General features: G+C 39.7%; 1 protein-coding gene across 1 annotated transcript in view; it reads right to left on the reverse strand.

Moving 5' to 3' along the window:
• Window positions 1-17435, reverse strand: part of TRPC4 (transient receptor potential cation channel, subfamily C, member 4) — a 99478-nt gene extending 82043 nt beyond the window's left edge. The window contains exon 1 of the mRNA XM_009888415.1: window positions 17031-17435. Within this exon, the coding sequence (XP_009886717.1) occupies window positions 17031-17408 (378 nt within the window). The 5' untranslated portion in view covers window positions 17409-17435. The remainder of the gene's footprint in view (window positions 1-17030) is intronic.
• Between the last annotated feature and the right edge of the window lie 282 nt (window positions 17436-17717).

A 17717-nucleotide genomic window follows, 5' to 3' on the forward strand; every position in this document is an offset into this window, starting at 1 on the left:
TACAGCTAGATCAATCCCCACAGATATGTGACCGATCTGTTCTGAAAGCCCTGCAGTTGTTTACAGACTGTTTCTGATAATTTGTTTTATCTTTGTGCAGCTTAAGCTTATAATGTCTAGTTCTATAAAACGTGGATACAGAGAATACGTTATTTTTTTACTGTTGTTTCAGTTTTCTCCTTTTCAGTTTTCTCTTTTAAACACCCATTCCTTCAGACTTTTCTTACTGAGAATATGTTCTAATTTTCTGAACCTTCTTATTTCTTTCTGTGCATTCCTTACCACTTCTGAGTATAACAGAGGACAAATTCATGTATATCTTATCATCCGTGCTCATTTTGATGTGACCAAATACAACATTGACTTTTGCATACTAATATGATATTGTTTGGTCTTTTTCTGTTAGCCTTGTTTTAATCCCCCCTGAAGAACTGTTATCTTAATAATTTTCAATTCCAATATATACTTAGTTGATTATTTCTGCTCTACTTAGAACCTTACACTTTTTCTTACTGTTTTTTTTTTTTACAAAAATAATTTCTCTTGTTTGCCAAAGCAATCCCGAATTCTAAATGTGTCCTGCAACAGCCTTGTGATCCTCTCAGCTTTGTGTTGTCTACAGATTTAGCACTCCCTCTATTTCACCTTAAATGTCATGCAAGAATATACTGATTAGGATAGACCCCTGCAGAATTGCTCATCTCATCCCTCTGATTCATTCGTCCTGTTTCACCGAGTACTGTTGGCAACTACTCTGAGTGTGGTTTTCTTAGACTGTATTTTGAGTGACAGTTTATGAAATCTTACAAAACTCAAGCTATATGATATGTACTGCTTTTCCCCAACACACAGAACTTGCTATCTGGTGATGAATTAAAATTATATTGTTATGACAAGATTTGTTCTTGACAAATCCTGGTAGGCTGCTATACACATCTATGTTTTCTTCTAGGTGCTTACAAGCAGAAAGTTTGATTATTTTCTTCAGGATCCTCCCTGGTGTGAAACAGTATAGATTTCTTTTATTTGAAAAAGAAGAACAGAGAAACGAAAGGAAATGCTGTAAAATGAATTGATAACAGTTTCCAGATAGAATCAGAGGAAAAGATAGTGGATTTGATAGATTTGGGACATGCATTTATTGGGTGTGACTGATGACAAAAGGCTTCAGCACTTTTATTTCTCTTTTTTTTTTTTTCTCCTCCCTGTATCTCTGGGAGCTGATTCAAAATGCAGCCTGTACACAAAAATGGTTATTTTCAATTAATGTTTTCCTCTCAGTATTATTAGTTGATGGATAAGCCCTTCCTTCGGTCAGTGTCAATAGCTTGAGCAAGGGTGGGAAACGACTTAAAAGTAGACACTCAATCAAAGACTGTCAGGATATTTTGAATTTGTTTCCAGCTCCGAAACTCATACTTGCTCTCTCACCACATATCTTTTGGAAACTAGGTAGAGAAGAGTTTTTCAAGTAAGAATTCTAGGCGTTGCTTGAGTGCTTATGATGAAAAATGACAAGCAACAAACCATGTTATTTTCACTCAGGGACAGTGAAAGAAGAAAATGAAAATGGTCTGGAAAAATATGAGAGCTTAGAAAGAAAAAAAAGATCTTATTATGGAAATGATTAAAGAAGAACTCAAATTTTTCTGTTGCATCATAAGAAAGCTCATATATGCCTCTCTCAAAGTTTGCAAAGAAGTTTGCAAAGTTTTGCTCTCAAATAAGCCAATATTGAAACTTCCTGAACGTTCAAAGTAGACCTAGTGGGGTCCTTCCCAAATGAATGTTTTTAAATGGAAGCATTAGGTACTTTTCTCAAACACTGAATGGTTCATAAAGGCAAAATCATCTTAGTCAAGTTTATGTCTGACATTCCATTTCCTGAAAACCCCAGTCTCTGATCTGATTCAAAAAATGTGGAAAAACTCTTGTTTTTCCCTGATTTTTGCCTTCATCCAAAATGGCTGCAATAGTTAGCTGGGGAGGCAGGAGGAAATTGGCTTGCTTCTCCAGTGAGGTCTTGAGAGAAATGTTAGAAAAAAGAGTTCTTAGAATCTGAGCTGGATCCTTTGTTTTCCCCTGAGCTTCATGTATCTAGAAACAGGCATCCCACTGGTGAAGGAATGAGAAAGATGGTTTGTGAAAAGGAGCTTTTGCAGAAAGAACAATAACAGATTGGTGGCCTCTCTAGGTATCAATAAACTGTTTAGGAGATACGGGCACCTCAGAGGGAAGGGTGGGAATTAGCTTAACTTCTTTACAACTGTTTGCAATTATTTAGCATTGCAAAGTAATTTGAGATACCTTCATGGCTGAGAAGTAAATTTCATTTCCAAGAAAATTAAAAGGGTTATACTCTCAAAGAACAAAGTGGGAATTGGGCAAATTTTCAAAACACTTAAAGAAAAATCACAGAATCACAGACTTTTCAGAGTTGGAAGGGACCTCTAGAGATCATCTAGTCCAACTCCCCTGCTAAAGCAGGATTGCCCAGAGCACATTACTCAGGACTGCATCCAGGCTGGTCTTGAAAATCTCCAGAGACGGGGACTCCACAACCTCCCTGGGCAGCCTGTGCCAGTGCTCTGTCACCCGAACCGTAAAGAAGTTGTTCCATGTGTTGGAACGGAACTTCCTGTGTTCCAACTTGTGCCCATTGCCCCTCGTCCTGTCACTGGGAACCACCAAGCAGAGTCTGGCTCCATCCTCCTTCAACCCACCCTTTAGATATTTGTAAGCAATAATAAGGTCTCCCCTCAGCCTTCTCTTCTCCAGGCTAAAGAGTCCCAGCTCTCTCAGCCTTTCCTCATAAGGGAGATGCTCCAATCCCTCAATCATCTTGGTTGCCCTTTGCTGGACTCGCTCCAGCAGTTCCCTGTTCCTGTTTTATATATTTTCAAAATATTAAGAGAAAGGAATACAAAAGAGTATGGCAGGGACATAGAAACCCCATAAATCTGCAGAGGATGCAGAGAAATGTCATAGTAAGCTGTTTCATAAGTATGTTATTCCCAGTATGTTATTCAATGGTTTGTTATTTAGCAGCAGCTCTAGTTTTTGAACCATACTATAAGTTTTCCAACTTTCACAGATGAAAAAAAGGATTCATTTCTGAAGTAGACAGAGGGGACCAGGACTCATGCAACTATGATAGCAGTGAAAAATGAAACTTCCTTTGAAAGGCAAAGGATTGACAACTGAACATTATTAAAGAGTTCTGATATTCTCAGCTATGTTCAACCCCTTAACAATAGACACTTTAGGATCCTCCCTGCATGTAAGAATCAATAGAACAATCCTACTGCTTATGAGATTTCAGGAAGATGTGGTAAAGAATAGAAGATTGCTAGAAATCAAAAATTTCCTTTAGAATTTTCATTGCAAAGAGATCAATGGAGAAATGGGAGGGGTGTGCATTACTATAACCTGTCCTATGCAGTGAAAGACCAGGAGGAGCAGAATAGTTAGCTAGAGGTAGTTTAGGGTAGATTGCTAGAAAGAAGCCTTTGAAACTGGTGCCAAGGAGCACGGATTGCTTCAAATCCTTTAATACTGTGAGTTGTTCTTTTTTCAGATTAATCTGATCTTAGCATTGTAGTCTTCTTGAGCTTACTGATTGATTACAGATCTTGATCTGTACACATCTTACACACATGGTGCATCCTAGTAATGAATAGGTAACGATGCATTCCTAATGTGCTTTAGGATATGGAAAGTTTTTTCTTTGAGCTTATGCAAGTATATTTTTACTCAATTCAGTGCATGGTAATAACAGAGGCTTAATAAGCAGAGGTTTAAATGAGCAGGAAAGAGAAATTTCATCTTGTCAGCCAGCTTGTTTGTACTTAGAGTTGATGTCACAAAGTTAGTTGGTAGCACATGAAATGGTGGCAGACTTTTTTGCATTCTCTGCAAATACCCAGCTGCATCTGGGCATTACAAAATATGAAACGTAAGGCTTTGAGGGTGGATATTTCAGGTTTCCTTTTTTTTCTGCCAGAAGGCCTCACATTGTGACATGCCTATAAACTTAGATAATATTTTATTACCAACCCTCAGTAATTTTTTAGTAGCTGAACTGAAAAGGGAAGTAATTTTGCCTCCTGCCAGCCCGGGGTGAAGATGTGGAGGATATGGATCCTGCCACTGTCAAAAAGGACAATTAAAACACTTCTGTCAGTACTATATGTGACATGTATATCCTCCATCCAGAAAACAGTTGGTGAGTTGACTCACGAAATCGGTAAACTTTCAAGAAAAGTAAGCCTCTGTCATCATGTTAATGGATTCTATCAGTCACCCCATTGTGACTTTTGAATTTGTTGAGGTGTTCCAGCTGGATGTTAACCAGAAGGAATATTAGAGATTCTAAATTCCTCCAAATTTCCTAAAGGAGATATAGGATTGAGATCTGAAGAAAATTCTGGAGTGTGAGCTCAACAATATTACTAGATACCAGAGAACTCATACAAAAAGAGGATATTAAGAGTGCATCAGCTTCTTAAAAAGCTTTGATGACCACTCCTAACATTAAAAACAGAGGAAATTAAATCATGATGCACATAACTGTGTAGAAATCAGATTTCATAAATTTCGCTGCTCACAGAACAATTTGACAAGGGGTGCCCTGTGACAAGAGGAAAGTTGATGGTGGAGTGTTGAGGACCATACACGAGCAAGCTTCTCAACAGTGGCATTTTTCTGTTTTTTTAGATTTTCATATGGTTTTCCCATAGCTGAAGGTTTGCAAAGCCATTCATTTTAAAGATTATTAGGTATGATTGCATGTTTGACTCCCAAAGACTAATGTTCACTCCGAAAAAGTTTTTGAAATCTACTCTTCCTTTGTATACAACTTATTTAAGAAGTATATCCACAGGCAAGTTCCAGGTAGCTCCATTTCAGCAATGTGGCTTATAGACAAGGAAGAACTCTAGAATGGCTCTTAGAAAATATTTTTCAGCAGACCACTTTGCAGCATCAGACTGCCTGGAAGATCGTGTCCATCAGGAACTGCTGTGCCTTTGAAAGAGTTTCTTTCAACAATAGGGCTTTGTTGGTCCTATTCCTAAAATCTTTCCCGGGTTTCTGCATTGGACACTCACAGAGAGGATATATGTTGTAGATGAACCTACAGGATGGGATTTATCTCCAGATTTAAACACCTAATTATAGGGTCTATATGTGAATTAGGTTTTTAAGCTCCTGTTATACCCCATGCAAATCTAGGGCTCATTTCAATTGCCCCCGTGTAGGTGTCTAGTGCTATTTCAGAGACCTCCAGGTGTCCTGTGTGACTCCCAGTTACCACCCCACACAGGAACAGGTCTCGCACGGGTCCTGTGTCGTAACTGCCAGGCCCACACATGTCTCATAGATACACTAGGATGCTTCACATTTCACTTAGCCACTATACATGAGCCTCCAAGCTGGACCTCTGGTCGATGTAGTCAGTAGAGTCCAGAGAATTATTTTCCTTAGCTTACAGTAGACACTTGCATTTGGTCAGCAGACCATCTAACTCTTCACTGACCTTATTGGGAGCTCAGATATCTGGCTTATATGTGAGCGCTACAGGAGTGATACAGGTACCTAGACAGGCATCTAGTACCACTTAAGGTACTCTAGAGAATCAGAGAGAACTACACAGATATGACACAAGACCTACTTGAAGGTCTCACCCCTTTGCAGCGCAGGTGGAGGACAGGCAGCCTGCTGTGATGCAGGAGACATCTTTGCATAGACCTCTGGCTCTACTGCTATATTGCATTCAGCTGCGGGCATCTGAATCGGGAGCTGACTCCCAGCCCTTACATACATATATCTGTACACTTATATTTATATATAGCACAGATCTTCTCAATCTGTTTTATCAAGGGCAAAACCATTAATTGTCTCTTGAGAGGCTGCTCTAGGCAGAGAAGATACTGGTTTGTTTATATTGCTCCTTTAATGTTTATATGTTTGTTAAGTTCATAAATTAAATTGCACAGCCAAATGTAAAGATAATTGGCTATGGGGATTTCTAGACCTTAGAACACAAGACTGCCTCAATTAAAAAAAGTTCTATTTGTTGAACCTCTCAGTCTTAATAGATTTATACTACTGGCCCCAGAGCTGATTCTTAACTTGTTTTCAAGCACCGAAAGGCTTTAGTCGAAACTATTTTTGCAGTTGTTGAGTTATCAGGAAGTGAAAGCAGGTAGGTTTGGCAAAAAGGATTCCAGGCATGGAGTCTTATGAAGATGGCAGTACAGGATGACTCATTGTAGAAGGCAGAGATTTTGGACACTTTCTTTTTTTATTTGTATGCTGTCCCTATTCCGACTGCAAACTTAGGTGACTGCTGTAAAGTAGGGCTCAACAAATAGAAAAAGGGGGAAAAAAGCAACACTGAAAATGGGACTTCTTTGGGAGAAATCTGAGTTTTCCACAGACCTCATTTTTGCATTAACCTTCTAAAGACTTTGAATTATTTTAGATTTTTCTAAAGATTTTGTTTTCAGATTTTCAAATGTTTATTGCAAATCTCATGGTAGAAAAGTGCATTGATTTCCAGCATAAGCTGAAAACAAGAAATGTGAAAAAGGCAGCAAATAATGACAGAAAAGCACTTAATCTTTCTGAATCTATAACACTTAAAGTTTAGGTAGAAGCTTGGTTCTCGACTTGTCTTTGAACTAAATCTGTATTTGTCATCATCAATATTTTCTGAACTTCTGCAAACTGCTAAAATGGAGGATTAGGTTCACAGCTGGTGTAAATCATCATCAATAACAGTACCTGTCAGGAATCTATCTGTAAGGGTCCTGCTAGTCAGATTTTTTATGCTGCCAATAAAAAATGGCTCATCATTTTGTACATGTCAAGAAACTATCACATTTCCCCATATTTTGCAATGCTTCTTTTGCCACTGCTTCAACTTTGGAATATTATGATTTAGCATTTTTTACAAGGTGATGGGTGCATATTGTAGAAAACATTGACTACCTCAATATTGAAATTGCTAGCAGCACTATCTGATGGTACCAGCTTCTGGAGTCTTTCTTTAGTAATTGTCACAGGTTTTTCTACACAGCCACCCACCCTACCTCTGATGCATATAAACACAGACAATATGGGTTTATTGCCAAGACGTAATGATACTTACGTGCAGCTTTTTTTGAACTTGAAAACAGCCAGCATACCTCTAAAATGTAAAAGAACAATACTTTTGTAAATCCATATCTCCATCTCATATGTAATTAGTTATCTCCACCTTTATGGAACACCCCTCCATGTTTTTATGTGCGTAAATGATTATGAAAGACTGAACATGTGGATAGGCTACCATATCTATTTCATCAATAAACTGAAATATCCCCTACATATCCTCTCCCATTCATCTCTGTCTATCAACGTACTAAAACTTGTCAGAAAAGTCTAATTAATCAGATGCCACTGGGAAAAAAATACTCAGCTACCCACTCAGGCAGCTAGGAGTGGGAAGAACCAACTTCATGACCTCACATTCCGCTTCAAGGCTGTATACTTCAAGCCCAACAAAATAGCTTTGTCTTGCCTCCTCCATACTCATTACTAGCTAGACTGTCATTAATCAGAACATTCAGAAAAGGCATTTAGTTCATGAACTTCTGTGGGAGACATTTTCAAAACAAAAATGATGCTTTAATCTCAACAGACGAAGAGCATTACATAAATGATTGTGACTGATATTTTCCAAAGTTACTGGAGCAAGAGTTTTGCATAAGAAAAACTACAAGGCATCGTGCAGTGCTTATGAACCCTTTTTCTTTCTGCCCCTGCTTCACCAATATAAGTCCCAGTTCAGCAACTAGGTGAAAATTCAATATAACATCTTAAAACAACATCTTTGTACTTTAAGTCCATTGCAGGTGTGCTGGGCCCAAAACCTGTATATGTTCCCTGGTCTTCTCCACGATGACCCACATTGTTACCAGGAGGAGGTACAACCCCAACATAGCGACTTCCCCATGAACACTGTTGGATTGTGGGCAATGCAGGGCCAAGAAGATGGTATCCCACGAGGCATGGAAGAAAAATAATGGACCAAAGCTGACTGAATATTCTGCATGTACTAATAGGAGCCTGACTGAGACTGAAGTTGGGCTATAAGCGCAGCTTCAGAGAACACTGACTTCATTTCAGGATGCTGGGACTCCTCAAAGGGCAATTTCAGGAAGTAAGAAGATACTAAGAGACAAGAAAGGGTGATGAGGCCACACGTGGGGAATTTCCTAAGAGACAGAAGCTCTGTCAGACCTTATAGGAGCTCTGTCAGAAGTGCAGAATCTAGGCTGTCAGGAACAGAAAATGACTCTTTAGGCTCTGTGCTGCTTTCATGCTGTTTCCTGACTTTTCACCTTTAGACTTTTTATCTATTTCTGGGAATGCTGCCAGACTGAAGGCACTTTGCCTACAAAGCTGTCTAGTCTTGCTGTCTGTGTCCCTTCCCAGACAGTTTAGGTAAGTGCCTGAACTTCCACGTAGCAGCCTGCCCCAGTGGCCTAGAAACTATACTGTACAACATCCTTGACATAACCTCACACAGGACCATTCCCTCCTCCTGGCTCTTCTCATACATCCTTTCATTCTCTCCAAAACTACATGGCAACAATGCTAAAAAAAAATTAGATGTTGAGACACGTTTTGGTATAAGACCTTTCATTGTTTATTCTGATCAGAACTGCATGCAGTAGATTCAAGTGAAAGACAACTCATATTGTCAATACCTCCTCTTCTCTTCTGACTTCCCCCACTCCAAATAATTACCAATCAGCTAAATGCATGAAGATTTATAAAATATAACTTTAGCTTGTCACAGCACAATAAGGTTCTTTCTCTCCCACCTTCAAAAAGTCCCAAGATAGTAAGCTTCCCTACTGATCCACCTGGATAACTCTTCCTAAGAGTTCACAGTGGCTGCTAACACACTGAGTAGCACATAAATGCCAGAGCAAGCTCTGAGGTGATGGTCTCCCTGTCATCCAGATCAGGAAGCTGGTCAGACCTCCCTGCAGCTTTCTGCTAGTTCTTTCAACACCCAGATGTGGCATGATGGACTGGTGCCTGGGAGAAGATGCTACCATCACACAACCTGGGACCCGGGAACTCCAAAATGTCCTGGATCCTCTTGTTCACACATGGCTAAAATGTCCATGGCAAGCATTGTGCATGTGGCATACAGCATCATGAGGATCTTTATGGCTGGTTTAGATTCCTGGATTCACATCTGGTGTGTAAATTGGTGCTCTCTTCTTACATACCACTTCCTAACTCACCGATCTCTTCCAAATGCCGTTTTCCTTATAACATAAAAGCATAAAATCACAGCTTGCTGTCCTTAACCCTACATTGAACTTTTCACCTCTTTCATTTCGGTCCTTTTCCTCAGAGATAAAGGCTAAAAGATACTATCACATTTACCCAGCTACTCAGGAATATCCCAGTTGTAAAGCCTACCATGACCACAGAGGCTACTGAAGAGGCCCCTAAATATTGATGAAGAAGGGTTGCTTACCAGCTGTCTGGTGAGGAAACAGTAACTATCCTTATGCTTTTCCTGAGGGAGACTCAGAACCTGGCAGTGAAATCAGAAACTTGAATCCATAGCTCTGAGTGCAACCCAAATGGTAGCTAACCAGGTTTATAAAAGCACAGGAATTATGGGGAGAATTGAAGTGGCAGAAGAGGATTATGCAAAGTGAATATGTCTTACTGTGGGGTCGGTCGACATTTCCAGGTCCACTGTAACCAGGTGGCATTGGCAATCCCTGCTATGATCATATCCATCTTTGCATCATAGCATCATAGAATGCTTTGGGTTGGAAGGGACCCTTAAAGATCATCTAGTCCAATCCCATCTTAACTAATTTCTAACCTCGAAAAAGCAGTAAAAAATCATGAGGGTGGTAAGATGCTAATTCAGGTATCAATATCTTCTACCACGTCCTAACCACATGCTCTTTTTACTCTGTCTCTGGTACCCACGGGCAATAGGCTCTTCACCAAGGAATATGCTGCATCTCTTTCAGTCCTTCAGAAATGTCTATCTGTAGCTTTTAAGTTTTGGACATTTGGGTTTTGTCTGTTCTAATAAATGCTATTTTTCCCCAATAATTCGGCAATGCATTGAACTTATCCTTTCTCATCCCTTTGAGACACCACCAGGAAAATGCAGGAAAACTGATGAAACAAAAGTGTCTGTGCCATGGATGTGTATTTTCAGAGGCCAACAGTGTTTGAAGTCCACATTGAAGAAGCTGATGGCTGGCTTCCTGGTTTGACTTTGACCGGCAGGGACTGTGACTGAGTCTGTGGTGGTGAGCAAGCAGCAGAAATAGAGGTTGCAAGTATGAGACGGAGAAATTCCACATGTATAACATTTGTTAGCACCACAAGTAGAAGACAGGGATTTTTTTATAAAGGAGTTCATGATGTGACCTTACTGGTTGTCCCAGGGGAGTGAACAAGCTATGAAAGGTACAGGAGGTGGGTATGGTCTCTTTTCAGCTCCCTAATTCCAGCAATTTTTTATTTTCTCTGTACACGGTGTGACAGCACAGCACAAAAAAACCAGAGAGGAGTCAAGCTGATCCCAAAGACCTTCTGGCTCCCCTTCAGGAAATGAAATGCACATTTCACAGCATTTTTGCCGAGGTGGAGTTAACTGAAGCAATTCTTACAAAGGTTTCCTAAGCCAGGGCATCAGAAAGTATGCACTTACTCTTACGCATTGCCTGTTCTGCTAATGTTGACCAAACAAGAGATGAGAAAAAATTAGATATCATATACCCTGCCAGGACACCCTGGAAATGCAGAGATGATGTACAAGGAATTTATTCACTACAGGTAGAAAGATCTTCCTGTTAATAGAGAAAACTGTCTGGACAGCGGCCGGGATATAGGGATATAAGTCTCACTGAGGACACCAGCACCTCTTGGGAAGATGGTGACGTTTGATCTGTGCATCCAAAGCACCCACAGACTGAGTAATGTGCTACATAGGATATTTACCTCCAAAACTGACTTCATGGCTACTGATTTTTCAGTTCCAAACTGACTGGAGGAAAGCCGTAGGGGCTGGAGCCAGCCAGCTTCCACCTACTTACCATGACACTCCCTCTGTCCCCAGCAGCGTTTTCACATTCATTGACTTCCACACCACAGAAGGAATGAACCAGGGACATATCACTGTCATCACTTGCCTCCCTGTCCTAAAGTTGTCCCTTCCCTAGCAATTCCCTTATGTTTGCAAATGCCAGTCTGGCATCAGCATAGTACTTTTTTTTTAGACATCTGCAAAAAAGCGTCCCTGGGGTGTTCACCTATAAAAATACCCACGCTATCATAAGATCGACATCTAATAGCGAACAGAGAGGCACAAGAGCACTACCATGTGCCTTTGCTAGCCAGGCAATGCCTGTAAGCATTGCAGTCAGGTTCCCATGCCCTAAATCTAGACTGTCAGCTAATACAATGCTACGCAGATTCCAGTTTAATAACTGAGACTTCAGCTTCACTTATATGCTTTGTAGCATCCTTAGAAGACAGCTACACCTCTGCTCCTCTGCTTCAGTCTTCCCTCCCTCTTCATACATATCTAGATGGTCAACCACCCAGCTAGAGATCGATGCCTGGGTTGTTCCTCAAGCAGGAGACCATGCTGTGACTTAGATAAAGGTATTCTACTCATGTTTTTATGCTACCTAACCCCCATCCCATCTGTGGATGCTGCATGCAATTTAACAAGATAAAAACATTTTCTGCAGATACTACATTTTAAAGAACAGCTTTTTTTTTTTTTCCCTCTTAATTTGGCATTCAACTATCCATCAGGGTAAGCAAAAAGTGACTTGGCAGATAATTCAGGACATATGGCTTTGAAGAACTGGTAATTTAAAAGTACTAGGACAAGTTTCCTCAACTCATTCACCTTAATTTGTGTTATCCTCTTTTACATGTGCTCTAGCAGTTGGTACAGCTAAAAAAAAGTGTAGAAAATATAACGCAACTGACAAAATAACCTTTTCCTGAGTTGTATTAATGTATACCACAAAAAACTCACTTGCAGAGTAACAGAAGGAGTCAAATACAATTCAAAGCTGTTAAACACACATGCCTCATCTGTAGTCACCAGGTGGCACCAGATGTATCCATATATTGATAATCACCTTCAACTGTAACCCATGCTGTCTTTGAAATGGAAAGCACATTATGTATGGATATTAGGTAGAGCTCAATAGCTGAGTGGACAGTAGATCAGAGAGTTTACATTAACAAGATCTCACTGTTGGGTTTTGGTTTTGTTTGTTTTTTTGGGTTGGTTGGTTTTTTTTGAGGAGGATGTATTACAGAGTAAGATTCAGTAGTATTTCCTAATTTTGAAGATATTGGTTGGAAAACTTTTCAAAAAATGCAAAAAATGTATTATTTTAACTAAATGCATTGATTCTTGGTCAGAATAATTATATTTTTATATTTTCCCCTTTTATTTTTAAAGATTTAAATGTTTGAAGAACTAAATTTTGGAGAAAAATCAATTCTTTCAAAAGATACATTTCATTTGTCCTGAAGAACTGTAGCTTTCTGTTGATACAAAAGGACTTTTTTTTCTGGCTTTCTGAAATTCTCAATGAGCTCTTGAATTATGCAGGAAATCCTATGTTTAAAAATTCTTTCGTTTTACAAATATAATTATATTATTGTGTGAGGGTGAAGCTGAAATTACCTATGCATCATACATAGTATATTATCTCGTTAACATAAAAAATGGTGAGACCTAATACATTCACTTGTAAATCATGAATCATATCAGTTTTTTTCTGCATTTGAACATTCATAACTTTCATCACTAATTAAATATTTGTGAATCTAAACTGTTTCTTGAGCTTGGCAGTATTTAGCATTTCTATTATTCCCTATTATCTGCCTCCTCTGCGAATAACTTCTCATCAGTGGAAAAAAAAAAAAAAAAAAAAAAAAAGAGCAGAAGGGTGAAATCTTGACCTCACTGAATCAAGGGCAAAACTTCCAGTAACTTCAAGGGGCCAGGATTTTACCAGACATGACTAGCTTTACACAAAGAAGGAAAACCAAACAGGCAAAGATACCATATTATCATTAGCAGAGAGTCTGAAAATGAATCACCATCTCAATAATACGGCAAATGTTTACAAATAAAAGTAATCAAAAAAGTCAAGTTGTAGTTAAAAAAAGTCAAGTTGTAGTTTGAAATAGTTTCAAAAGGAACTTGATTCTCCAGGGGAAAGAAGTATCTTTCTGTCTAAACACTGAAAATATAAATTTTAGTATATAATTCTAAGCATTCAGATTTTATATCTTTAGTCTACTGTAATGATTTTTCAGCCAGCAGGTACTTTTGATTATATTAAATATACACAATTGTATCTGCTTCATTGCAGCATTACTGCAAAAAATGTAATCCACATTCACATTCTCTTCAGCGTGATCTGTTCCTAAAAATGAACCAATGTGATTATCTACACATATGATGTCCATAGAAGCTGAACGGTTGTTGGGGTCCCTCGTGCAAACAACAGCATGGACGTGTAAATTATCTACTTGTTTAAAGACCATTTTTTGCAAGCACTGGCTCGCAAGTAATATTTGCATTTGCAATGGGCAAGCCTAGCCTTGTACAGACACAACAGGAGATGTCTCTGTTCAAATGACTCGTGATTATTCTTCATGCTTCACAGTAATGGGAAGACCCTCAGCAAGTGCAACCAGGGAAGCCAAAGAAGAGAAAGAGAACCAGAACTCTTCATGCCAGCCAGCAGTGGAGTCTGGCACTGAAACAACATGCTTAAGCTCCAGCCAAGGCAGCTAACCTCTAGTTTGGAGCAAAGCAGTTTGTGGCTAATTTAACATTGTAGTATGCACCCAAAAAGGCAGCTTTTGTCTGCTATAGCATGAAGCTCACCTAAACCAAGTTTTACTATTTGTATTCAAGTGTTTCTGTTACAGTAGCTGTGGCACATACCAAAATGTAGTCCTGAAAATCTAAAGAAAAGCCTAAAATGTAGGCATCTAGTGTAAGGTAAATTTGTAGACACTAGCTAGTCCAAGAAGTGGTTTACGGCATCTTAAGACAAGTAATTAAGAAAGACAGCATGAGTTGCTCTCCAGGGATCTCCTTTTTTCTCCATTGGCAAGGGGAGCCCAGGCAGCCAGATCACAGATGAGACGCAGCTTTGGATGGCTACCATCAGGTGAGATGAACTCCACTCTGCAAACGGCAACTTCCACTACAGAGGCTGGAGAATGGAGACCCAGGTGGGTTAACTGGCTTGGCCCAGGGCTGTGCACTGAGCCTTCCGGGTCCTGGTATATTGCACTGGGAAATTCCCATACATTGAGTTCTCATCTGCACTATCAGTTCAGAAATAATGAAACAAGCCAAACATAAAGTGAATTTAGTTTTCTTCCCTTTCTCTGACAGAAATCTGTTGTCATTATAAAGGAGCTCTGCTTTTGCTTTCTAGAAGAGAAGGCAGACACATGCATTTGTACCTACTATATTTCTTCTTTCCATAACAAAAAAAGCATAGAATTCATGTTATTTCATCAGCAAAAATTATACTCTTTAGCTATTATCTGCAATTCTATCCATAGCAAGTACATTATACCGTAATTAAAGTATATTGTATGCATTATCTGTGAAAGGGCTGTAATCATTTTAACATACTATTCATTGAAATACATTAATACAGTACCTATAATACATGAAAATTGAAATAGATGAAAATACAGCATTGTAACTATTGTTAAGCTTTTTCTTCCTGGAAGAGTCCTAGGAATATCAGAATTTATGGTCTATGTTATCCTGTCTCCTCTAGTTTCTTAAACAGAGAAGGATATGCAAGAGGCTAGCTACCTCCTAGACACAGAATCATAGACTCACAGAATGGTTTGGGTTGGAAGGGACCTTAAGGATCATTTAGTTCCAACCCCCTGCCCTGGGCATGTCTCAAGGTGGTGCGAGGGGAAGCACAGTAGGTATCACATTCATCATGAATAAGACTGTATGTAATGTTTTTTTTCCTTTGAGAGAAGAAAGAGAGAAAGTGAGAGGAGTTTGTACCTTCTTTGCTGTACTTTATACGACGGATGACTACTAGAGATAGGGCTGAAGTTCTGATTAATTGGGTCGTGTCTCTCAGTGTTGCCTTGCTAAGTTGGGCAATGGTGACCTCCACAGGAAGGGGTTGAAACCTTCATTGACTTTAAAGGGAGTTTCATAATTAATTCAAATGGACCACATCTTACCACTATTATTCTCTTTGGAATGATTTGCATCTTTGAATGATGAATGATTTCCCACAAATATCTGCAGGAATAATTAGAATCACAGAATTGCTGAGGTTGGAAGGGACCTTTAAGATCATCAAGTCCAACCATTAACCTACCCTGACAAAACCCCTTCTAAACCATGTCCCCAGGTACCACGTCTACCCTTTTTATAAACACCTCCAGGAATGGCGAATTCACCACCTCCCTGGGGAGCCTATTCCAATGTTTAATAACCCTTTCAGTGAAAACATTTTTCATAATATCTAATCTAAAACTCATCTGACATAACTTGAAAAGTAATTAGACTATGGAAGAGCTGACTGTTAAGGAGATCTTAATGTTACCATACAAGAGGTCTCACATGCAGAACCTAATTGTTTTATCAGCTTCTAGATTTTCCTGAGTTTATAACGGACGTGAAGCTCTAACTTGAAGAAGTATAACTTTTATTACTGCGCGTACTTCCAAGAAGGGTGTTTTGTGCATGATCAGTTAAATGTGAACCCAATTCTGGCTTTATACAGAAGGCAGTTAACAATTCCCTCAGCTGTCAGTGGAAAACCTTGCTATTCAGGCTGGGGGTAAGAAGGATGCAGGATGTTTTTACCCTTTCTTATTGGAAACTAGATCTCATGTGACCTAACTACATTAAACTGATAAGCCTTGTGGGCCTGTGAAGATTTGACTGAATGACAGATATGACCTTGACAGGTCTGAGAAGGGGGCACCATGTGAACCTATGAAGTTCAACAAGGCCAAGTACAAAGTTCTGTACATGGCTCAGGGCAAGCCCCGGTACCAATACAGGCTGGGGGATGAAGGGATTGAGAGAAGCAGCCCTGCCAAGCAGGACTTGGGGATACTGGTGGATGAAAAATTGGACATAAACTGGAAATGGGCATTTGCAGCCCAGAAAGTCAACTGTATCCTAGGCTGTACAGCAAGAAGTGTGGCCAGCAGCTCGAGGGAGGTGATTTCCCCCTGTACTCTGCGCTCATGAGACCCCACCTGGAGTACTGCATCCGGCTCTGGGGCCCTCAGCACAAGCAAAGACATGGACCTGTTGGAGTGGGTTCAGAGGAGGGCCACAAGAAATGATCAGAGGGCTGGAGCACCTCTCCTGTGAGGACAGGCTGAGAGAGTTGGGGTTGTTCAGCCTGAAGAAGAGAAGGCTCCAGTGAGACCTTATGGCAGCCTCTTATTATATACAGAGGGCTTATGAAAAAGAGAGAACCAAGGCCTGCAGTGACCGGACAAGGGGCAGCACTTGTAAACTGGAAGAGCGCAGCTTTAGATTGGACAGAAGGAAGACAGTTTTTTACAATGAGGGTGGTGAGGCACTGGAACAGGTTGCCCAAAGAAGTTGTGGATGCCCCATTGCTGGAAGTGTTCAAGGCCAGGTTGGATGGGGCTTTGTGCAACATGGTCTAGTGAAAGATGTCCCTGTCCATGGCAGGGAGGTTGGACTAAATGATCTTTCAATGTCTGTTCTGACCCAAACTATTCTATGATTCTGTGATGTCTAAACACAAATGAATACAATGCATACAGAATCAAAGTCATTGATTTTTTTATTTTAAATACTTATGTGCAAGGATGATAGTTGGTTTTGTTTTTCTTTTTGCTTACTCCCTTTGCACAATCATTTTCATTAGAGTAGACTGCAAACCTAGAGAAAATCCTGCACATACCTGTTTCTCCCCACTGGGCTTCTTGTGGTTTAAGAGCAGCTCCACAGCACCAACTACCTCCTTTCGTATGGCATGCAACAGAGCGTCTCCCACATATACATTAAAACTTAAGAGCAGCTCAATGAGCTCAAGGTTCTCATTTTCAATTGCAATAAGTAGTGCAGTTCTTCCCAGGGGATCAATGCAATTAATATTGATCTTGAAATAAATTTCTGCTTCCTCCAAAGCTTTCTTTACACTGGCATAATCTCCTTTCTCCACGGCGTTCAGATAGGCTTTCTCTGAATGAGACAGTTCAGATTCCGCCCGTACAATACGAAGAGGAATACGATCTCTGTAGGGAGCATTAACGCTTCTTTTGTAGTAGAACTGGGCCATATTTTATGCCATTCTAATACTTTGTCTCTGCAATATGAAAAGAAAGATTAAATCAATAATGTATTTTGGGGATACAGTGCACCAAATTAATATTTGCAATATATAAGCATTTAAAACTCAAACTAAAAAGCGATGTTGAAACAAGTACAAATGGTCTGTATCAATAGAACTTGTAAAATCACCAGCAAAACATGGAAACCAAGACATATAACCAAGTTGTTGCAATGTACCAAGTCACGGCATATATGTCAGCATATCATTTGGTGGTATGTATTCCTTAAACCTGTGGCAAGCAGGAGGTGATATGAT

The sequence above is a fragment of the Charadrius vociferus genome, unplaced genomic scaffold (assembly GCF_000708025.1).
Source record: "Charadrius vociferus isolate BGI_N301 unplaced genomic scaffold, ASM70802v2 scaffold16, whole genome shotgun sequence".
In the NCBI taxonomy this organism is placed as follows: Eukaryota; Metazoa; Chordata; class Aves; order Charadriiformes; family Charadriidae; genus Charadrius; species Charadrius vociferus.